Source organism: Neofelis nebulosa, chromosome 1 (genome assembly GCF_028018385.1).
Source record: "Neofelis nebulosa isolate mNeoNeb1 chromosome 1, mNeoNeb1.pri, whole genome shotgun sequence".
Classification (NCBI taxonomy): domain Eukaryota; kingdom Metazoa; phylum Chordata; class Mammalia; order Carnivora; family Felidae; genus Neofelis; species Neofelis nebulosa.
Genome location: NC_080782.1, coordinates 116394943 through 116418774, shown reverse-complemented (window position 1 = coordinate 116418774; position 23832 = coordinate 116394943). Strand labels below are relative to the sequence as shown.

Sequence of the window (23832 nt, the reverse complement as noted above, 5' to 3'; positions counted from 1 at the left end):
TTCCAGAATCTTTGAATTTTAACTTCTATTCCCTAAAATTTTCTTTTTGCCAGTCTTTTTCTGAACTTGAAGCCCTAACCTTGGAATCCAGTGTTGTCTTGCTCTTGTACTATGATATTCTTGTCACAGTTTGAAAGTATGTAATATTTACTGATAAATAGAATTTTATTTTTTTTTTTTTAAATTTTTTTTTTTTCAACGTTTTTTTAATTTATTTTTGGGACAGAGAGAGACAGAGCATGAACGGGGGAGGGGCAGAGAGAGAGAGGGAGACACAGAATTGGAAACAGGCTCCAGGCTCGGAGCCATCAGCCCAGAGCCTGACCAGAGCCTGACGCGGGGCTCGAACTCACGGACCGCGAGATCGTGACCTGGCTGAAGTCGGACGCTTAACCGACTGCGCCACCCAGGCGCCCCTGATAAATAGAATTTTAAAACTCATCCACTCTGAAGGATGACCTAAAAATACATTTTCCTTTTAAAATATAGAATAAAGACCTGTTCACTTTGCTAAAGCCATTTCCAGCTTTGGCAGTTTTATGATAGAATTAGAAGGCAAAGAGAAAGGAACACCTTTCAGGACACATCATGGGGGAAATATTAGTAGCCAAGAAATAAGATTCATATATCTCCTTTTGCTCTTCTCTAAACTACCCCCACATTTTCTAAGGATGAAAAGCTGGAGCTGATGCTGCTTTAGAAGCATGATTAATGGTCAAATCTTATCTTGGGAAAGCCTATTCTAATTTACCACTGAGTTTTTCTACCTCCAGCAGGTTACCTTATCTAGCTGCTGGCTGTCCAACTCTCCTTCTAGACTTTCCTCCTTGCTCCTTATTTAAGCAAGAATCATACTCTGTTCCCCAACTTCTTAAACTTTATCAACTCCTATATCTCCCTAAGTTGCCTTACATTTTTCAAATGGATGTTTTATATTTCCATATATTTAACATTTCTACAAATATTTAATAACTACAGATGTATTCTTCCTTTTTTTAATATCCTAGGTAAGTATCTAAGAAGTTCCAGGTATCCTTGTAAGGTATCTTTATGAAAGATTTTTTATTTCATTACATGAGTAAATTTCATTTTACTTTGTTTACTTTATTGAACTTTCTTTATGCTTTCATATGCCTTAGATTGCAATAGATATTAAATCTGCAAAGCGAGAACTAAAGAAAGCAAGAACTGTCCTACAAATGGATGAGCTCAAATGCCGCAAACGTGTTTTAAGGAGGTTGGGATTTGCTACTTCTTCTGATGTCATAGAGATGAAAGGAAGAGTGGCTTGTGAGATAAGCAGGTAAAACCTGGTTGTTCTAGAAAACTGATTTTAAAATGAGATAGTGTGTTTTTGTTTTTTTAATGGGCACTTTTTTTGTTGTTTTTAATGTTTGTTTTTGAGAGAGAGAGACAGAGTGCGAGTGGGGGAGGATCAGAGAGAGAGGGAAACACGGAATCCGAAGCAGGCTCCAGCCTCCAAGCTGTCAGCATAGAGCCCGACGCGGGGCTCAAACCCACAAAATGTGAGATAATGACCTGAGCTGAAGTTGGACTCTTAACTGACTGAGCCACCCAGGCACCTTAAATGGGCACTTTTTTTTTTTAAGTTCATTTATTTATTTTGAGAGAGATAGGGAGGGAGAAATCTTAAGCAGGCTCTGTGCTGGCAAAGCATGCAGAGCCTGACATAGGGCTCAAACTCACAAGTTGTGAGATCGTGACCTGAGCTGAAACCAAGAGTCGGATACATTAACCAACTGAACAACCCAGGCGCCCCAGTAAATGCAGTTTTTGATGATGAAATTGAGAAATTAGAAAAGAATTAAATAGAGAAATTAGAAAAAGAATTTTAAAAATCTCATGGGGTGCCTGTGTGGCTCAGTCAGTTAAGTGTCCAATTATTGATTTCGACGCAGGTCATGATCTCATGGTTCCACACTGATAGTGTGGAGCCTGCTTGGGATTCTCTTTCTCCCTCTTTCCTGTCCCTCCCCTGCTCATGCTTTCTCTCTAAATAAATAAATAAATAAATAAACAAACAAACATTAAAAAAATTTTCTTCCACCTACTAATTAAAAAAATTTTTTTTAATGTTTATTTTTGAGAGACAGAGCAGGAGCAGAGAGAGAGGGAGACAGAGAATCCCGAGCAGGCTCCAGGCCCAAGCTTTCAGCACAAAGCCTGACTTGCAGCTTGAACGCACGAACTATGAGATCATGACCTGAGCTGAAGTCACTCAACCAACTCAGCCACCCAGGCGCCCCTCATTCTACTATTTAATACAAATGCAATTGGCATATTGATGTAATCCTTTTTTTCTTTTTGTTAATGCATTCTGGATTTTTACATAATTCTAATCTTAGTTTATACACAGTTTTGTGTACTGAATTCTTATTTACAATTATGGACATATTCCCACCTTAAACTTTAGTGTAATAACCATTTGCTTTTTATATATATTAGAGTTGTTATTAAAGTTTGGGGCTAACAATTAGGGAATTACAGCATAGCATATTATAGGCCACAGCATAAAACTGGATATAAGATATTATCTAGGTGATCTTTTACCATATTACAAATGACCTTAAAACTAAATGACTTGAAACCATAGCAGTCATTTCATTGTCTCTGGTGGTTTCTGTGCGTCAGAAACTCAGGAAGGGCCTATTGAACGGTTCTGGTTCAAGGTCTCTGTGTGATTTCCATTAGCCTGAAGATATATCTTGTTTTGTCCATGGTTTAACAACCATTATTCTCAATGAGTTCATGTTTTTGAAACAGTTACTTGTATATTCACCGTGGCTCTATTGGATGGAGCTGGAGAATTATAGGCCTTGTATATGGTTTCAGACGTTTCTGGGGCAGGCCTATTCATACTACTCTTACTGATCGTTTAGTTCAGATGTTAAGAACTGGTGTCTACAGGAGCCAGCCAGGAGGAGACTGTGGTAAACCAGAACAATTCTTGGCCACCAAAAGGGGGCAGCAACAACCCAGCCCCAAATAGTTGTTATTATGGAATAATGTGTTATCAGATTTTTCAATTTAGAAAAGCCAAAAATCCAGATTTTTAGGTGAAATGAAATCCCTTGTTTTTTAAGTGTTCACAAGCTAATTCAGAATTTTTTAGTCACTGTCTGGGCCAAATATATCATTTGTTCAAGTTAGATTTGGCATGTCAGCATCTAGTTTTCCTTAAACCTACTTTCCTACTTTGTCGTTAAAGAATTGTAGGCACCTTAAGGTTAATAATTTACCCAGGAATAAAGCTTCACCACAACACTGGTCTACTAATTCATATGCCAAAAATAATGTTATTGGAATTATTTCTTTGTAATATTATATAGAATCTAACAACATAGAAATTAATTTCTCTTAAGTATCTATAGCTGGATTTAGTCTTGGGAGAATGGTATTGGTTATATTCTAAAACAGACTAGGTAGAGAGATAGAAGTAACACTATCACATATGAAAGTATGTTACCTTTCCCCCTGTATTTGCTTCTCCCTCTGGTTTCTGTCTTGCTGAATAAGACCCAGCCTCTGAAGAGAAAACTTGGGAGTCATTCTAGACTTCTCTTCCTTCTCTCTCTCTTCCCATCTTCCGGTTTCCTCCACATCTGTGCCTCTTTAACTGTTCCCACTGACTACTAGTGGGCCTTCATTATTTCTTGCTAGGGTACTACAGAAGCCCTCATTTTTGTTGCTTCCTATCTTGAGTGTCTATAACCCATCCTTTATACTGCTTTCAGAGTATTCTTTCCAAAGCACAAATCCTGTCATGTCAATCTTTTGATAAAAGTCTGTCAGTTATTCCCTAATGCTTTTAGAATAAATTCCATAATTTAGTGTTGTTGCCCTTCCTCTGTAGCCATATCCCACATATTTCTTTCTCTTAGCATGACCTTCTCCCTTGCTCCCACCTCAAATCCTGCTCATTCCTGCATATTTTTCCTAGATGTTATGAAACTTGCTATGAATGTCTCCAGTCTTATTTTGAGTTTCTCAATTTTCTTTTTACATAATTGCCTATATAACCTGTTAGATCACTCTCCTATTATCTAGTAATCTTTCCTGTCTGCTTTTGTAGGGTGTATATAGTATCATGCAGTTCCTTAAGTTGTCTTGCCTTATTTGTACTGTCCTCTTTGTTTGACTTAACTCTCCTTTTACCATCAGAAGCCCAAATTTAGTTTTTAACTTTATTTTTGAATAGTTAAAATTATTTATAAAGATTGATAGAGACTTTATCCTTTTTTAGAAGTCAAAGTAAAGTTTGTTTGTTTTTTTTAAATAGAGTTGAATACCGAGCGTGTCTGGATGGCTCAGTCATTAAGCATCCCCCTTTTGCTCAGGTCACCACATCAGGCCCTGTGCTGACAGCTCAGACTGGAGCCTGCCTAAGACTCTGTGTCTCCCTCTCTGTCTTACCCTCCCCTGCTTGCCCTCTGTCTCACTCTCTCTCATAAATGAATAAACATTAAAAAAAATTTTTTAAATAAAAATAGAGTTAACACCCTCATGGTTACTGTTTTATAAATGTAAGAGACTTTATGGAACCTTGATTACAGAATTCTAGAAACACTGTCTTTGTAGTCTTTTGTAGCTTCCACTGAACACAGTTAAAAATTTATAATTTTTTGTTTTCTACCCATGATGGCAAGGAGAAAAAAAAGAAAGATATTTTCCAATTATTAGACAAATCATAAGACACAGTGATGATAGTGAAGTCATATAAGCAAAATCTTAGACTATAGGTAAATTCTCAAACTGAAGAAATAAGGGAATAATAGATCTCTAAGGACAGAAAGAAAAAGTTACGATTCCTATTTTACTTTTCTTTCGGTTCAAGAAGGAGTTATGTGATGTTTTGTGCTAAGAACTTGGATCATCCCATTCTACTAGAAGGATTTATAACTGTCTTTCATCTTTTATGATTTGCTTGCTAAATTGTGTTTGATACGGTTTTTAAGTGATCAAATACTGAAAACAGTGGTAAATATAAGGAAATTATCAAGGAAAAGTTGGAGAGAGAAAAAAAATTGGTTGGATTGATTATTCTAATCTTTTTTTTTTTTTTTTTAAACTGTTATTTATTTGGAGAGAGGGAGACACAGAATCCAAAGCAGCCTCCAGGCTCCAAGCCATCAGCACAGAGCCCAACACGGGCCATGAGATCCTGACCTGAGCTGAAGTTGGACACTTACCTGATGAGCCACTCAGGCACCCCGATTATTCTAATCTGTATAATATAAACCTGAATATGAAGATGTTGTACAATAATTATGCAGCAAAGAGGATGGCCTTCCTCTCTTCAACAGAATTACAAGTTGTCAAAATTTTTAAAAATAGTGTATTTTGATGATCCAAAAGAGGAACCAAAAATAATAAGCTAGAACCTTTAAAGGAGATGTATTTAAAATCTGCTGTCAGTAGTATATTTTGATAATATTAAGTGCAGGAAAAAAACCAGACATGATGATGAGCTAGTACCTCTTGGGGATGTATTTGAAATTTGGAATTGCGGGGCACCTGGGTGGCTCATTTGGTTAAGTGGCCGACTTCGCCTCAGGTCATGATCTCACTGTCCGTGAGTTTGAGCTCCGTGTCGGGCTCTGTGCTGACAGCTCAGAGCCTGGAGCCTGTTTCAGATTCTATGTCTCCCTCTCTCTGACCCTCCCCCATTCATGCTCTGTCTCTTTCTGTCTCAAAAATAAATAAACATTAAAAAAAAAAAGAAATTTGGAATTGCGTATACTATATGGATATAGTCCAGATTTGTGGATTGTAGTTGATGAACAGCAATTTGTAGCGTTTAAAGACCATTGCCCATCTGGGTTATACACATTCTCAACATTGGGAGACTGTGGAATAAAATGTGTGGCTACTATGGGTACATTCTAATTAAGATTTCTAATGAAGTTGTTTTTCATTATCCCTTTTTGTTATAAATTATTTGTTAAATAACTTAAAAACAATTAAATGGAACCCTGGACCCAGAGGAAAAATGGTGATGACTTTTTTTCCTGGTATGCTGAGAGTTAAGAAATAAAATTATTTCAGTAAATGTTTGCATTTTGGTGTTTGCTAGAATGGTATTTTTACATGAAATTCCCATTTTACATTTATTATTGATGTGTTGATAAATATAAAGACCTGCCATTTTCTTAAATAAATCCTTGTCATCCTCGTTGATTACTCATCATGGTCAAATAATAGGCTTTATTTAAAAACTTGTTACATTTTGGGGCACCTGGCTCAGTTGGTTAAGCCTCTGACTCTAGATACTGGCTCTGGGCATGAGCTCATGGTTCGTGAAATTGAGCCCTGTGTCAGGCTCTGGGCTGATAGCTCGGAGCCTGCTTGGGATTCTCTCCGTGTCTGTCTCTCTCTCTCTCTCTCTCTCTCTCTCTCTCTGCCTCTCCCTCTCTCCCTCTCCCCCTTTCCCTCTCCCCTTCTCTCCCTCTCTCTCTCAAAATAAATATTTTAAGAAAACAACTTGTTACATTTTAACATGTATGTTAACATATGTGTGTTTTTATGTTATGACATTTGAAATTTATTCTCTTTTTTGTGGTGATCTAGTGCTGATGAACTCCTTCTAACTGAGATGATGTTTAATGGCCTTTTCAATGACCTGTCTGCAGAACAGGCAACGGCACTACTAAGCTGCTTCGTGTTTCAAGAGAATGTGAGTTAATAGATTTAATATACCTTATTTATTAATTCATATATCCTGTAACTTAGTGGTTATGGATATTTTTAATTATGAAACTATTTCCTGTTTACATGTGGGCAATGTTAATTAGAAATCAATACTACTTGGGGAGCCTGGGTGCCTGGGTCCACTAAGCGTCCAACTTCAGCTCAGGTCATGCTGTCACAGTTTGTGTCTTTGAGCCCTGAATCAGGCTCTCTGCTGTCAGCGCAGAGCCCATTTCAGATCCTCTGTCCCCCTCTCTCTCTCTCTTTGCCCCTCCACTGCTCATTCTCTTTCCCTCTCTTTCAAAAATAAACATTAAAAGGAAAAAAAAGAATTTAATAAAAAAAATTGCTACTCCAACACAAATATAGTAAGAGAAGTTGTAAATAATTAAATATGATTATCAGAAAGGAGAGTGAAATAGGATTTTATTTCTAGATAGTCATTAATCACACTCCAAGTTTTAAATTTGTTCTGTAACTCAGTGCATTGTTTGAAGTCTGGTCTAGTCAGATAGTCCTGGAAAGAAAGATGAATGAATGAAAATAAAGGGAGGCAAAAGAGTGAAAATGAAAGGGGAGGTTAAATTAATATCTCTCCTTCCAGTAATGGAGAACAACTTTGAAACAGCTGATCCTCCTAGAGGCTAAAATCTTCATAGGCAATGTTTGAGGTGGTGGCTCTAGGATTCTGATTGCTGGTTTAGCAAGAGCTCCCTTTCAGCAGTTCTTAAAAATCAAAAACAAGTGCTAGATGGCATACCACATGAACATGAACTAGTCTTGTACTTTATTCCAAAAGCCGATATGGTTTGGGTTTTGTTTTTGTTTTAATTTTTTTTATGTTTATTTTTGAGAGAGAGCAAGAGAGAAACAGAGACAGAGTGCAAGCGGGGGAGGGGCAGAGAGAAAGGGAGACACAGAATCCAAAGCAGCCTCCAGGCTTTGAGCTGTCAGCACAGAGCCCGACGCAGGGCTTGAACCTGTGAACCACGAGATCATGACCTGAACTGAAGTTGGACGCTTAACTGACTGAGCCACCCAGGCCCGCCCCCCATATGATTTGTTTTAAAAAGTAAAATGTGTGTTTTACATTTCAAACTTTATTCATGGTGGATGAAGTGGACAAAATAAGACAAAGACATTTGCCTCCTAAGAATAATTTAATATTGGTATCTAAATTTTTAGAAGACTTTTTACTATATACATTTAGTGCAACTTTCAAGTAAACTGTAGAAGACAAATTTTTTTTCCATTCTGCCATTGATCTGTTAATTATTTCCTTATTAAGCAGATCAAATACATTACTTGTTGACTTAAGTAGGTGCTTTTCTCTCAGCTCCCTAATTATTGATGAGAATTACAGCTGATGTGGCAATGATTACAAATAGGACAAAAATCCAGAAACAATTTATCTCCTCTGAGAGTGTCCACTATTCACCTGTGAAGCAATTTGCATATGAGGAACACATTACTTTACAAAATATTGTGTTTTACTCTCTTTTTACATTACATTAATTTCAAAGACAATTGTTAAAAGTATTTGTCAAATTCTCTTTGAAAAGACCTAAGTTAGGACCTGGATTGCTGCCCTTCTGCCTGTGTCCAACTTTGTCTTAGAGCTGATTTTTTGCATTTGCTTTTTTTTTTTTTCTAATGTGGCACTATAAAAGTACTGTTTTCTGAGAGCCCAAGTATGTTTCCTCTTCAAAGGAGTTGGGCTTAAACTAAACCATAATTCTTAATTTGGGGAGAAGATGTCACTATAGGTGGTTAATTAAGATTTGTTCAGTGAAACCACACTGTATTATATGTAGTATCTGTTGTGGTGGTGCCTTTCAATATGAAAATGAAAAATTATGCTAAAAGTCACATGGAATTGTTATAAATATGAACAAGTCTGCTTAATATGCTCACTTCTTTTTAGAAATGTGTTCTAAAACTGTGTCCCTACATTTTTTATATTAAAAGTAATTTAAAGACTAAATACAATCTTTATAATATAAATATCAACTGACTCTAAATATGTATTAAGCATCCCCTGTGTGCAGTGCCCAGACCTAGGCATTAAGGTACAGCAGTAATTTTTGCTTTCCTGATACTTATATGCTAGTAGATGAAGGTAAAGAAGAAAAAAAATACAGATTATGTCAAATGGTGATGAAGGTTTTAGAGGAAAGTGAAGCAGAGGAGGCAGACAAAATCATGGGGATAGGATTACTCTTTTAAACAAGGTGATTAGTAAAGGCCTCACCAATGGAGTGAAATTTGAATTGAGACTTCAAAGAGAGATGAAGGAATAAATTGTGCATATATTTTATGGGAGAGCATTGGTGAAATGACACTTAGCTTGCTTACGTGAGGACCAGTGCCTTCTATTTATAATGACCAGAGAGGAAATGATCAGTAACTGTTAATCAGTCATGAATGGACACAATATCAAAGATGATAAGCAGTGTTGAGTTCACTATTAAACTGAGATGTTGAGTTCTTTTTGGCCATTTTGTTTTCTCATCATTCATCTTTTTTTTTTTTTTTAAGTTTATTTATTTATTTTGAGAGAGAGAGAGAACATGCAAGCAGGTAAGGAGCAGAGAGAATCCCAAGTAGGCTCCATTCTGTCAGCGCTGAGTCAGAAGTGGGGCTCAATCCCATGAACCATGAGATCATGACCTGAGCCAGAACCAAGAGTCAGATGTTTAACTGACTGAACCAACCAGGTGCCCCTTCATTCATCATTATTTTTTTTTTTATAAGTTTATTTAATTTTTGAGAGGGAGAGAGAGAGAATCTCAAGCAGGCTCCGCTCCGCCAGTGCCAAGCCTGATGCAGGGGTTTTAACTCGCAAACCATGAGATACGACCTAAGCCAAAGTCGGACACTTAAGTCCAATTGAGCCACTCAGGCACCCCATTCATCATTTTTTTATTTGGACAGGAATAATATATACAATCTAGTTTATGATTTATCACTTAATAATACATATGACATGCAAAACAAAACCAGTGCTATGTAAATACTGGTGCTTAAAGTAAAGGCATAGCTATTACAAGAGCTTTTTTAAAAAATTTACATATAATTTAAATCCAGGGTAGGTATATACGTATGTCACACATACATATATACCATTCTTAAAATGATTTTATTTTTGTTGTGGCTGCCTTTATCACATTTTGTTCACAAATAATGTCTTTATTGTAATCACAAGTTTATAGGTTTTCAGGATCTGACCTTTTATTTCTCTCTGACAGGGTAGAAAACCAACACACAGAATTCAAACCACTTGTCTAAGTTCATTTGCCCAGTTGGTAATAGGCCTCAAAACTCCTATTATTCTAACTGAAAACAAGTGATGAACTTTTCATTAGTGGGAAGGCAATCTTAAGAACACTACAACTCAGACTAAACTTTTAACTATCCCATACTTTGTTAGAGAGCTAGAAATACCTGGGTAAAATAAAAATTGAGGGCACTACTTAATGTTCTTTACCCCAAATTTTCGGTTTCCAGACTAAGAGTTTCCTGGGAACCAAAACTATTTCAAAATCTGACTATGATAAAATAGCTTATAATAATTTTGATGTAACTAAACTACTTTGCATGTTTATAATATTTGCTCTCCCTCCATTCCATTTGTGGCCACAGAAAATAATAAATTTAGCAGTGTAATATTTTCCTCTGAAATAGAATAACTTTATAATTTAGGATGAAAGGTTGCTTACGTCAACTAAGGTGATTAAAAATTCTAAATGCTAATAACTAAGGTCTTATAATTTGCTATTGGTGGATATCCTGAAAGCTCTGTTTTCTTTGTTATAGCAAGAAGTATATACTACATTTTAAACTTGGGTTTTATCCTTTTCTTTTATAGTCAAGTGAGATGCCCAAATTAACTGAGCAGTTAGCAGGACCACTTCGTCAAATGCAGGTAGAAATTTTTTGAACTGTATATTTTATGAATAGAATATGTAAAATAAACATTTTTCATAGTCTTAGTATTTATCATTCCAGAGACCACTTCTTTCAGGATTAAATATGTTACTTGATGTTAGTCTTGTCATTTAATGCTATTAAATGCTATTAAATTCTCCCCCACCAGTGTAATAAATTTTATTGAGTTGCTGTGAGTGCAGATTTAACATGGAATAATGTATCACATAGGCTGTATCAGCAACTCCGTGCCTGCACTGTTTTCCTCGGTGTTAAGAACTGCTTCTTGATGGACTAGGATTTAGTTAGCATAATTTTTGTGTATTGTTTTCCATTCTAGTTTACAACAAAGTTTTAAAATATGTTTTATCCTCAGAAATTAATTATCCCTGAGTCCTCAAAGGCACAGTAGCTTATAGTAATTGTGTGTTTTATTTTCTGGGGATAAACTGTTTTATCTACCTTTTCAACATTAGAAAGACAGGGAAAGATGAACTATATGACACTGCAGAAGAGGAGGAGTGAATTATAACAAAGTCTCTTTGGTGGAACATTTAACATCCCTTGTTACTAAGAAATTTAAACTTCCAGAACCAGGGAAGTTTATATAGTACTTGGCGGTTTTTGACCTTTTATATTACCCTGAAGGAAAGAATGGATCTAAATTTCTCTTTGTGGGGAAAAAATAAAATTAAGATTTATATTTTTTAAAGCATTGTTGGGGAAAAGCATTTTTTTGCCATAGGATTTGTGCTTTTCTAAATCTGTTTTGTTACTGATGTCTTTGGGGTTTTGGGGTTGTTAATAAAATACTTAGAGATTAGTTAAATGCTACTCTTGAATAATTTTAGTGAAGAGTTTCTGGTTGTTTTTGGTTGTTGTTTTTTTTTAAAGGTGTAACTGGGTGAAAAACACACTCATGATCTATTTTTCTTAATTCAGTGTAATGGAGAAATTTTATTACTTGACACTTAGCAGTGGAAAAGGAACTGTAGCTACTTAGAAGCACAGAATATCCAAATTGTGGGCATATTAACCTAGGAAGAAAAAGGGAACTTGTAGAATTCTGGCTTTGGAAATCTAAAGAAAGAAAGTATATGGGAGGTCAGAAGTAAAAAATACTAAGTAAATCTTCTATCTTCAAAGGAATGTGCTAAAAGAATTGCAAAAGTTTCAGCAGAAGCCAAATTGGAAATTGATGAGGAAACTTATCTAAGCTCATTCAAACCTCACTTAATGGATGTAGTGTATACCTGGGCAACGGGAGCAACATTTGCTCATATCTGCAAGATGACAGATGTCTTTGAAGGTATGTTTAAATCCTATATGCATACATTTCTTTCCTTTTTTTTTAATATTTATTTGAGAGAGAGAGAGCACGAGCGTGGGAGGGGCACAGAGAGAGGACAGAGAATCTGAAGGGGGTTCTGTGCTGACAGGAAAGGGCCCAACGCAGGGCTCAAACTCGCAAACCATGAGATTATGACCTGAGCAGAAGTCAGATGCTTAACCAACTGAGCCACCCAGCTGCCCCTACATACATTCCTTTTGATAGGAAATTATATAGTCAGGATGGCAGTGTTTTAGCTAAACAAAAATGGTATTTTATTTTTTATTTTTTGAAAGAATCTTCAGGCTCCACGTTGAATGTGGAGCCTGATGTGGGCTTGATCTCATGAACACAAGATCATGACCTGAGCCGAAATCAACAGTGAGATGCTTCACAGACTGAGCCACCCAGGCACACCCCAACAAGAATAATGTTTTTAATTTTCGGTAATAAAATGGAATAATGACATCACAGATAAACAGATGATCCTACTAAGTCATATTTGTGTGGTGTTTTTTGTTGTTTTTTTTTTTTTCCTCTTTGGTTTTATTTGCTTGGCAGTAACCTCAAGGCTTGCTGTATTAATTCCACTTAAAAGAGCTGAAAATGTTGTCCATCACTGCATTTCTAATAACAAACTTGGCCTCAGTCAGATGTTACTTCAGCATGAATCAGATTAATATGCAGAATTTTTAAAGACTGTAAGATAATTGTTACTCAACTGAACAGACATTTTAAGTGAAAAAATGGCAGAGGGAATATGAAAGGAATAAGAATTACAAGAAGCAAAAAAACCCCACAGTATTTATTTATTTATTTATTTATTTATTTATTTTTAAATTTTTTTCAACGTTTTTTATTTATTTTTGGGACAGAGAGAGACATAGCATGAACGGGGGAGGGGCAGAGAGAGAGGGAGACACAGAATCAGAAACAGGCTCCAGGCTCTGAGCCATCAGCCCAGAGCCTGACGCGGGGCTCGAACTCACGGACCGCGAGATCGTGACCTGGCTGAAGTCGGACGCTTAACCGACTGCGCCACCCAGGCGCCCCTAAACCCCACAGTATTTAAAGAAGACCGTTTTAGAAATGTTTTATTCATTTCAAAAATATTGGCTTATGTAGATATTTATAATGGTGAATGGTATTTATCAAATTATAGATTTACGTTAAACTCTTTAAAAATGAAAGTAAATGAGCTTGCAGTTTGTAGAGATTATTATAATAATATTTTAAATGCTGTTGTTACTATTTTTAAGAGAAGTTATATTTTGGGACATCCAATATTATATGCTTTTAAACTAACATTATTAAAGACTATTAATCGATGAATCATTGATTTTTATGATGCAAAGGTCAAACATCTCTGCAACAGAATATTAGAGCCTTTACTATACTACATTGAATTTCATTGGTTTTAAGTTTTAATGTTGACGTTTATAGCATTTTTTTATTATGGTGTCCTGTTACATGGTGTATATGGTGTCACAAAGTTTATTTCTAAGCCTCCATTAAATGATCATTTAGTGATATGGTTCTAGAATCTTGCTCTATTATGTGACTACTGTGTACCAGGCATTGTGCTAGTAAACACTTGATATAATTTACATCTAATCACCAAAGTGATTAACTCAGGGTAGATATTATTTCTTCTTTGTTCAAGAAAGCTGAGTTTTTAAAAAGTAATTTTCCCAACGTCATGGAGGTGTGGTATATGATGGCACTAGGATTTGAACCTCGGCCTCTGTGATTACAAATCACATGGTAGTTTATAACTGCATCTAAGCACCCTAATGTCTTATCCTTGAATTTCGGATCTAGAGACTTCTTAAATCCTAACCTAGATTGCACCATCTCCATCCACTGACACTTCATGCTTGTAGGAATGGTAAGAGGGTATTTATAACAGTTTCATGGTGAGTAGCCATAGCTGAGGATGTGAGAAGAGGAAAGCGTGACACACTTCACTTGTGAACACTGCATAACACACAGGAAACTTGGTATGTGTGTGACCACTTGCGCAGTGTAAAGCACTTGCGCAGTGTAAAGCTGCCATACGGCACCACCACTCTTTGGCATCTTTTTGGAACATAAGAATGAAATTAATGACTGTTCTATGCCTAGGTAATTCCAAGCTATTATGCTCATATTTATAGAATATCTGCTTCTCTGAGAAGTCAGACACAATGACATAATAGTGGTTCATAGCAGATAGTTTGTTTTGTTTGAAGAAAAATCAAGGGGCAGGAGATCTGCAAATCTGGAGAGCCCTATAAAATTGTCTTTGTGGATTATTTTTCTGTTCTTTGTACTTAAATGGAAGAATTATCACAGTATTGGAGATAGATCTGAAACTGCTAAAATTGAAGACAGTTTGGTGTCTTAGAGCATACCAGCATTCCTGAAATCTATTTTGCCCCTTTCCAATTCCTTGGGGCTATTTGTACATCACAATTTGTGTGAGAAATCTAAGTTTGAAAATCTGAGGAATTCAGTTTATAACTATAACTTGAAGTTGGGTCTGACATCAGTGTAATCTTCATGTTTTTCTAGTCTGGATGCCATTATATCAGCTATACTTTTTCTTTGTAAAATTGGGATAGACTGTATATTAACTCTTAAAAATAAAACGTAAGTAAACAGCAGAAAAATAACTGAGAACCTTGATTTACTTAGGATAGTCCATCCTTTTTCCAGCATACTGTGTGTCCCCCCCACTCCCGCCCTTTCCTTACCCTGCTGTTACTTAGTTCTTCCATTTCAGAATAGCTATTCTCTCAACTTGTTATAGTACATGTTTTATATGATTGGGAAAATACTGTAACCAGAGCCCATAGTATATTGTGTCTTGTATGGGCACAAAATGATTGCATTGGAAATTTAAAATGCACTTTGTTGAAAACGTATTTGTTACTGGTTTGATTCTTAATTATCTTTTTTTTTTTAAATGTTTATTTTTGAGAGACAGAGTATGAGTGGGGGAGGGGCAGAGAGAGAGGGAGACACAGAATCCAAAGCAGGATCCAGACTCTGAGCTGTCAGCACAGAGCCTGAAGCAGGGCTCGAACCAACGAACCATGAGATCATGACCTGAGCTCAACCGACTAAAGCCACCCAGGCGCCCCTTAATTTTTTTTTTATATGAAAATAAAAGTGATCCTTTCATGTCATTTCAGAGGTAGTTTTAACTATTTTTCAGACATTAACTGGCACAAGTTAACATTTTAATGATAAATACCATGTGTTTGAAGGGATGCCTAATGCAAGAGAGGAGCTTATACTGTGATTCAATTGAGGAAGTTTGAAGACTTCATACAAATATTTACTTCCTTTGTATCACCCTGAAAACAAAACGGTATAATGTGGTTTTTTTTTCTTATTTCTATCAAACTAAATTGGAAGAGCAATTCAAAACAGTATTTGTAGGGGCTAAGGTCTGGAGTTTCAATCTATTACTCCATGTAATAGATCCATTGTAAGCTTTCAGAGGCCCTTAAATTTTGTCTATACAGAAACAATATTGTACTCTTCACTGTGTGCATGAACGACTTAATTTTCACTTATTTCATCACAGGAGGTTTCTAATGACAAGTGCTATCACTGGAAATGTTTGTTTCTGCCTGCCACAAGTTTTTAAAACAAATGCTGTGTAGTGCATTCACACACTCTGCCTCCACTACAAGCTCTTCTCAAAATGCCTTTCAACATGCATAGTTTTACCCTTCCCTAGGTCAAGGTACATCACTCTCACTAGGGATTTTCCAGCGGATTTGTTCTTAGAAATACTTTTGCTAATAATAATAATAGGGTGACCATTTAGTAACATGTATTATGTCTGTTTCATTTCTGGCAAAATTTTAGTACTAAATTACTTAGTATTTGATTCTTAGGCATTTGGTGAATAATTACTGAGACCCTGGTAAGGGAGCAGGTACTGTGCTTGGTGCCTTGTGAGCAGCCGTCTCTACCCTCCAGAAAGGGTTTGGGCCTGAGCTGCGATCCAGTGATACATAGTTGCAAGAAAATACATTTGTGATCCTAACCTCAGGTCAAACTCATTAAAACCACTTACATGTGAGTATGAAATCAGATTCAGAACATGAACTATGGGGACCACTTTGTGGAATACCAGAAAGCTGGAGGTAGAAATACTGTTCAGAGAAAGGTGTTACTTTCCATCCTCAATGCGAATCATACGGTTTTGTTCAAGAACCAGATGAGCCTCGTGATTACAAAATTGCCTTTTAAAGCATGTGTGCCCAAATGTCCATCAGTCAGTGAATAATTAAATGGTGGTATGTCAGTATCATGTAGTAGCACCTATAAAAAGGAATGAAGTACTGATTAATGCTAAAATGTGAATGAACTTTGAACTCCTTAAGGTTCTAGGTGTAAGAGAAGGCAGATAGAGGGGAGCCTGGGTGCTCAGTCCATTGAGCATCTGACTTCAGCTCAGGTCATGATCTCATGGTTCGTGGGTTTGAGCCCCACTTCGGGCTCTGTGCTGACAGCCCAGAGCCTGGAGCCTGCTTCCGATTCTGTGTCTCCCTCTCTCTCTGCCCTCCCCTGCTAGAACTCTGTCTCTCTCTCTCAAAAATAAACCCTAAAAAAAATTTTTTTTAATCAAAAAAAAAAAAAAAAAAAAGGCAGAGGCAACTATTGTATAATTCCACTTATATGAAATGTCCAGAATAGGCAAATCCATAGAGACAGGAAGTAGATTAATGGTTGCCATGGGCCAGGGTCTAGAGTAGGAAGCAACATTGAATTCTGAGTAATCAGAATTTTTTTTTCTTTAATTGTGACAAAATATACATAAAATTCACCATTTTAAATGTCCATTTCAATGTCACTGACCTTTAAACTCAGGTTTACCTCACCATTCCAGAAAGAACTCAACATTGAGATTATAATTCATGGAGCATAAAAATCCACCCTTTTAATTAAGAGTATTATTTAGTGGTTTTTAATGTATTCAAAGCTGTACAACCATTATCACGATCTATTTTTAGAATATTTTTACCACCCACAAGAAGTCACTCCTCACTTGCTTATAATATAGTCCCTCACATAGTAAATGGCATAGACGAAATGTAATCCCTGGTCTGTACACTTCCAGAGACAGTGGACATAGGGTGTCAAGCGTCTGCTCCCCCGCTCTGTTGGGGACATGTGTTGTCTCATTTTGTTGAAATTACTACAAATCACCAGTGACTTTCTGATTGCCAAAATCAGAAAACACCCATTTATCTGACTAGATCCTACTTGCCGGTTTTTACCACTTACTGTTTCTAGAAACTCATTAATGGTAAATTCTTTGGTACTACCTGGCAATGAAGGTTTTTACAGAAGTGAAGAGCTTTACAGTAAGGCCTAAGAAACTTATAAAATATTTATTTTTTAATTATTTTAAATGTGTAAACTATATTATAAATAGAAATTTTCTAAAGTAATACACATTGAGAAAATTTAGAAAACATCTCACTTCTATGATCTTTGACATAATTTCTCCATCATTTATTCCTAGCTCTGAGCTTGTTCACGTTATGTCTGTAACTTTTTTCTCCCCTTTTCCTTCTTTGGAAAATGAGGATAATGACAGTGCTTGTCTCGTGGAATTGTAAATGTCAAACAAGGTGATTTACATAAAATACACACTACAGACTTGCCACAGAATAAGTGTTCAGAATCTAATAAAGTACCTTGCTAGGTGGTAAATAGCTTTGACAGAATTGTGTAGTAGAAATAGGGTGTACTTGAGAGGTGGAGTTTTTTTTCCCCCCAGAACTCCATAAACCTTTTAATGAGAGAAGGGTTAAAAAGGCTATGGACTTTGGATATTTTGGTAAAGGGTTATATCATGCCATTATATTCCTTTACGGTTTTGCCCATGTCAAAGAATTTATGTATCTCTTATCTCAAGTGATACCATCCAGAGTTAGGTAGAGCGAGCCCTTTCTTTAAATAGCATTTACTATCGTTGTACATACCTTAGAAATGAGAGTAGGGTAAGGGCCTACATCACAGAGTTAATTACTTAGTGGCAGAATCTGGGCTAGAACCCAGGTCTCCATCAAGTCTTTGCTCTTCTTTGCTCTGAGCTGGTGCCTCAGCTCAGTCCTTTGAACCAAGTCTAAAGTTATGAACATCCTGTATATAAGAGATGGAAGGGTATTATCCCCAGTTGTCTTTAAAGTAACCTGTGTGCTGGTCCTCTTCATTACCAATGTCATCCCAACAAAACTCACAGAATGTGCAATAGCATTGTTGTATTTTCATTGCTCTGGCCCATAGGTGGCTTCAGGGGAGGAAAAAAAAAAAAAAGGAAAACTCAGCCCCGAACAGTGAGTATATTTCAAGAACTTGATTAATGCTGATGAATTATTTCAGTGTTACAAGGAGTAGAAGTAAGGGCTTAAGAGTTACTAGCTGGCATGTCAGACAGGTATTCCTAATGTATATCAGACATTAAAAGTAAACTCCCAAGAGTTGTAAACTTGAGCACATAGCTCTTTGAGAAAGGATCCCAGGCCCCTTCTTGCTGAAGTGAGACAGATGTGAAATGATGTTTACAGCTTCAGCTTTAATACAAACACTTGTCTCAGGGAGTCAAATACAATGGAAGGAGGCTTATCTCCTCTTTTGTGTTCCCTTGAGGCACACTGTGTGAAGAAAGCACTGATGAAAGTCTGTTTAAGGTCAGGAAGAATGGATGCACCTCTGAAATGACAAGTCTGATCCTCTTATTACTCCCCCACATAAAAATCTCTGCATTCTCTGCAGTTGACACTTGATCTCGGCCCAGGGCATGATCTCGCAGTTTGTGAGTTCGAGGCCCACTTAGGGCTCTGCACTGATGGTGCAGAGCCTGCTTGGGATTCTGTCTCTCCTTCTCTCTGACCGTCCCCTGCTTGTCCTAATAAACTTAAAAAAAAAAAAAAAAAATCTCTGCATTCTCTTCACAGGATGGTATCCAGATCCCTAGTAGGCCACACTCCGCATCCTTGAGTAGCTGCAGTTTGTCAGACTTCTCTGCATTGCCTCAGTGGTCATCCCTTGTTACTCTGTGACAGAGACCTCCTCATTCTTGTTTTTTTTTTTTATTTATTTATTTATTTATTTATTTATTTATTTTCAACGTTTTTTATTTTTGGGACAGAGAGAGACAGAGCATGAACGAGGGAGGGTCAGAGAGAGAGGGAGACACAGAATCGGAAACAGGCTCCAGGCTCCGAGCCATCAGCCCAGAGCCTGACGCGGGGCTCGAACTCACGGACCGCGAGATCGTGACCTGGCTGAAGTCGGACGCTTAACCGACTGCGCCACCCAGGCGCCCCAAGAGACCTCCTCATTCTTAATAGACCCTGGTTATATGTTGTCTTTGCTGGCCTTCACCCAAAGTTGCTCTCTCCCCTGCTCCCAGAGCATTTTGTTTATTTCTAAATAAGAGCAAATGTCAACCCATTATAAGTCCATGACTCTCTAGCATTAGTCAAGGATGGGAAATTTAACTTTTTATATCCTTCCTAGTGCCTACCAGGCAGCCAATGAAGTTTGCTACCTGATTTACTGGATGGGAAGTCCCTCAAAGTACTGTTAGTTAATCATCCCATGTTCTCCTATCTTGCCTGTTAACAGAAGTTCTACTGTTTTGGTTATTTCCATTTTGTAAGTAATTTGTTTCCTTTTCTTTATAGGCAGCATAATTCGTTGTATGAGGCGCCTGGAAGAACTGCTTAGACAGATGTGTCAAGCAGCAAAAGCCATTGGAAATACTGAGCTGGAAAACAAATTTGCAGAAGGTCAGTATCCAGTCTATAAGCTTTTTCTAATAATTAAGGCAAATCCTGTGAGACCTCAGTTCTTGACCACAATGTAGGAAGACTTTTTCAGATGCTTTCCAATGGAATGCCATGGAGGGCTATCTAGTAGTGCTTAAAGAAACTTTTAGAGTGTATGGGAAGAAGTTTTGGGATTTTATGTATAATCATTTGTAAGATTTTTTTATTGAGTACTGTGTGCCAGGCATTGTTTTAAGCACTAGGGGATACAGCAGTGAACCAAAAAACCCACAAATCCCTGCCTTCATGGAGCTTACATTCTGGTGTGGGGAGATGTAAAATAAGTTAGCACTTAAAATATTTCAGGTGGTTATAAGTCTACAGAAGAAAAAGAGGAAGAGACAATAGGAATTGAGAGATAGATGAGATGCCTGGGGGCCCTACTCAGAAGGTGGCATTAAGGCCCACTCAGGAGTCTATGCTTGATAGACTTAAGCAGCAACACAAGGCCAGTGTGGCTAAAGCAGAGTGAGCAGTGAGTAGAATAGTATGAAGGAGAAAAGAAATTATCATTTTAACCCCTAGGCCCCGGCCTTTTTCCTGAAATGATTATTGGAGGTTTTGAACACAGGAGTGCTGTGCACTGGCTTGGGTTTCAGAGCAATTCTTGCTGTTGCATTGTAGGCCAGTCTGTAGATGAGCAAGGTGGAAGCAGGAAGACCAGATCATGGAAGGATAGCCAGTCCGAGGTGGTAGTGACAGAGGTGGGCGGTGGGTCTAACATGTTTACAGTTTGTTCCGTCTGACACAACCAGTGTCCTGAGACGAGGTGTTCAGAAACTGAGTTATGTTTCCTTATGCTCGATGGGGCAGACCTATTTCATCAACCCGAGTTTAAGTCTCGTTATATAAACTTTTTATTTTTTTTTTAATGTTTATGTTTTATTTTGAGAGAGAGAGTGCAAGCAGGGGAGGGGCAGAGAGAGGGAGACACAGAATCTGAAGCAGGCTCCAGGCTCTGAGCTGTCGCACAGAGCCCGAAGCAGGGCTCAAACCCATGAACCATGAGATCATGACCTGAGCTGAAGTCACATGCTTAACTCACTGTGAACCACCCAGGCGCCCCTAAACATTTTTAGATAATAAGATTTGTCCTGTCTTCGCGCAGAAAGAATTTCACATGGTAAGTGAAAATACAGGATCTCCTGACGTAGGCTGAAAGTACACGCTTTTGGGCCAATAACTTCTTTTGACAGTTTAGTCCTTTCCTCAGTAATAAGTCTTTGTGAATAATTTGAACCACTCCCACCCCCTACATACACACACGGAGACCTACTGGGCATTTCAGAGTCTAGCCTAAGTTTTTATGTTTCCCCCCTCTCAGAGGTGGCTGTGGACTCTTCCAGGTATCTTTTAGACCAACAGGGTCTTGTACCATCAGGATTATTGTGTTAAAACCGCACCAGAGGGGAATCACGATCTTTGTGGTCTTAAAATTTTAAATCTTATTTTCTTTTCTTGTAGGAATCACCAAAATCAAGAGAGATATTGTATTTGCTGCCAGCCTCTACTTGTAAAAAGAGCCAGCAAACTGAATGTGGGATTTTAAAGTTTTCACCACCTGATTACAGCTGACTACATACAAATGCTTACACAAGTATTGATTTGGTTCTCTCATCTCAAGGCAGTCGTTCAAACATTTTAATACGTATTATGTTTAAATCAGGCATCATGCTAAGAGAGCATACATTACATACACATTTGTACATAAGCATTACATTTTTTTAATAAAAAAATGTACAGGTGGGCATTGTTTTAGTGAAAGGCTTAAAGTTTTTTAAATGAATTCAGAGCTATTAGATAACCACTGTGTTAAAGGGAACTATATACACACAGGTAAAGTGGGCATCCAAGAGGTATAGCAGCAGCAGTCCCTTAAAGGCTTGTACACCATGAAGAAAACGCATCCTCTTGCTTTCTGGTTGCAATCATTTTCCTTTAGAAAGCGGACCAGCTTCATCTGAGCACTCTGCTACCTTCAAGGTTGGTGATTGTTCCTATAGTGATTGCTTGCGGTTGGTGTTTCATGCAGAGTTGTATGAGAGTCCTCCTCTTTCCTTTCTTTAAAAGGAGAATTTCTCTCCCTGAAGAAATCTGATACATACACTACCTATAGAGAACAAATTCTACTTAGAATGGGACAAAAGTATTTAATGATGTAATTTAATTTTAAAAACCATATGCATAGTTGTAACAGTTTGCAAAAAATAAATATAAACAAAAGGCATATGTTAAAGGGTACAGAAAATTAGTGACCAACAGGAAGTTTTAATGTTAAAGGAAATTCTTCTAAAATTCGGAGTTGCTTAGTTAGGTCTTAAGTACAGCTTTACTCTGTTAGCACTTAAGGTATTCTTCAATTCATACAAAAAAAAACCCAAAACGCTGTAGGCATAGCCTTTTACAAAACTACATGTAGTAGTAAGTTTTTATAACTTATAGGAAAAGCAGCATAGTTTATTATCTGCTGTCCATCCTAACATGACTTAGTAACATCGGTGTTCTTAGTAAAAATTACTAAGCCACAGTATCTTCCTTTGTATAGTTTTTTTCAATAGCACATGTTTTCTACTTATTTATCCCAGTGTTTATCAGTATCAACATATAGGGTGCCGTCCTGTATACTTACAACTAATATTGCCACCAGAGCTCCTTGAATGAGTCCAGTTAGTACATCACTCCAATGGTGCTTGTAGTCAGAAACTCGAGAAAGACCCACATAAATGGATACAGCAACAAGACCAAATTGCAGTGTGGGGCGTAAGAGTCTTGCCCAGTCTCCCTTCATCCTGGCTTGAAGGTAAAGCTAATAGAAAAGATAAGAATAAAGAGTTTAACATACCAACTAGAAACTTTAGTATCACCACACCCCTAAAGTGTTGGTGTTTGAAATGATTAATAGTCATTAAATGTTAATAGTCATTACCATTAATAACCACTGAATAGAGTATAAATTATATATGGAATAGGGCTTTAGGCAAGCATTCTCATACTCATTAATACCTGAAAAGTTAATCTTTTTAAAAACCAAAACAGGGAAGGGGCGCCTGGGTGGCGCAGTCGGTTAAGCGTCCGACTTCAGCCAGGTCACGATCTCGTGGTCCGTGAGTTCGAGCCCCGCGTCAGGCTCTGGGCTGATGGCTCGGAGCCTGGAGCCTGTTTCCGATTCTGTGTCTCCCTCTCTCTCTGCCCCTCCCCCGTTCATGCTCTGTCTCTCTCTGTCCCAAAAATAAATAAAAAGCGTTGAAAAAAAAAAAAAAATTTAAAAAAAAAAAAAAAAAAAAAAACCAAAACAGGGGCGCCTGGGTGGCTCAGTCTGTTAAGTCTGACTTCAGCTCAGGTCATGATCTCGTGGTTCATGAGTTCAGGCCCCCATCAGGCTTTGTGCTGACAGCTCAGAGCCTGGAGCCTGCTTTGGATTCTGTGTCTCCCTCTCTGTGCCCCTCCCCCATTCACGCTCTGTCTCTCTCTCTCAAAAATAAACATTTAAAAAGTTTGTTTTTAAAAAGCAAAACAAAAAGTGATTGCCCAAGAAACTTGACTTTTAGAAGAGTTTATTACTATATCTAGACTACTTTTGAAATTGTAAAAAAGACAATTGTTGACAGCGCCTCTTCCTGTGTTTTGTGTTATAATTCTGATTAAGAGGCAACTGTTATCATTAGTTCCAAGTCTTGGGATAAACTGCTAGCATTCTGAACACAAGGTTGTCCTTATTCTGGGCCAACCTACTAAGTTTTCTGCCCTGTTTATCTAGGGACTAAGTTTAATTCATTCAAACAGTTTACTTGACAGTTCCACAATCCTCAGATTACTTTAAAGGATAACGAAGAATAAATAATCTGTATTTATAATACAGTAATCTGCCTAAATAAGTACAGGTTCTCTGATCCAACAATGAAATACATTTTCTGATTAGCACCTATACACCCTTTTAGTTCCATGACTTTACACCAATCAGGTGAGAATTTCCCCTCTTCTCTGTCAGCCTGCCTTTGACTTTGGGTGCATCCCTAAAGACTTGAC

General features: G+C 37.4%; 2 protein-coding genes across 4 annotated transcripts in view; one reads left to right on the top strand and one right to left on the bottom strand.

Moving 5' to 3' along the window:
* MTREX (Mtr4 exosome RNA helicase) overlaps nucleotides 1-21556 on the top strand; it is a 108399-nt gene extending 86843 nt beyond the window's left edge. The window contains exons 22-27 of the mRNA XM_058732467.1: nucleotides 1140-1303; nucleotides 6589-6694; nucleotides 10577-10633; nucleotides 11782-11944; nucleotides 19663-19767; nucleotides 21271-21556. Coding sequence (XP_058588450.1) covers nucleotides 1140-1303; nucleotides 6589-6694; nucleotides 10577-10633; nucleotides 11782-11944; nucleotides 19663-19767; nucleotides 21271-21323 — 648 coding nt within the window. The 3' untranslated portion in view covers nucleotides 21324-21556. The remainder of the gene's footprint in view (nucleotides 1-1139; nucleotides 1304-6588; nucleotides 6695-10576; nucleotides 10634-11781; nucleotides 11945-19662; nucleotides 19768-21270) is intronic.
* Nucleotides 21434-23832, bottom strand: part of PLPP1 (phospholipid phosphatase 1) — a 90082-nt gene continuing 87683 nt past the window's right edge. For all 3 annotated transcript variants that reach the window (XM_058732504.1, XM_058732496.1, XM_058732507.1), the window contains exons 5-6: nucleotides 22436-22612; nucleotides 21434-21916 (exon numbers count right to left, since the gene is read on the bottom strand). In XM_058732504.1, the coding sequence (XP_058588487.1) occupies nucleotides 21785-21916; nucleotides 22436-22612 (309 nt within the window). In that variant the 3' untranslated portion in view covers nucleotides 21434-21784. The remainder of the gene's footprint in view (nucleotides 21917-22435; nucleotides 22613-23832) is intronic.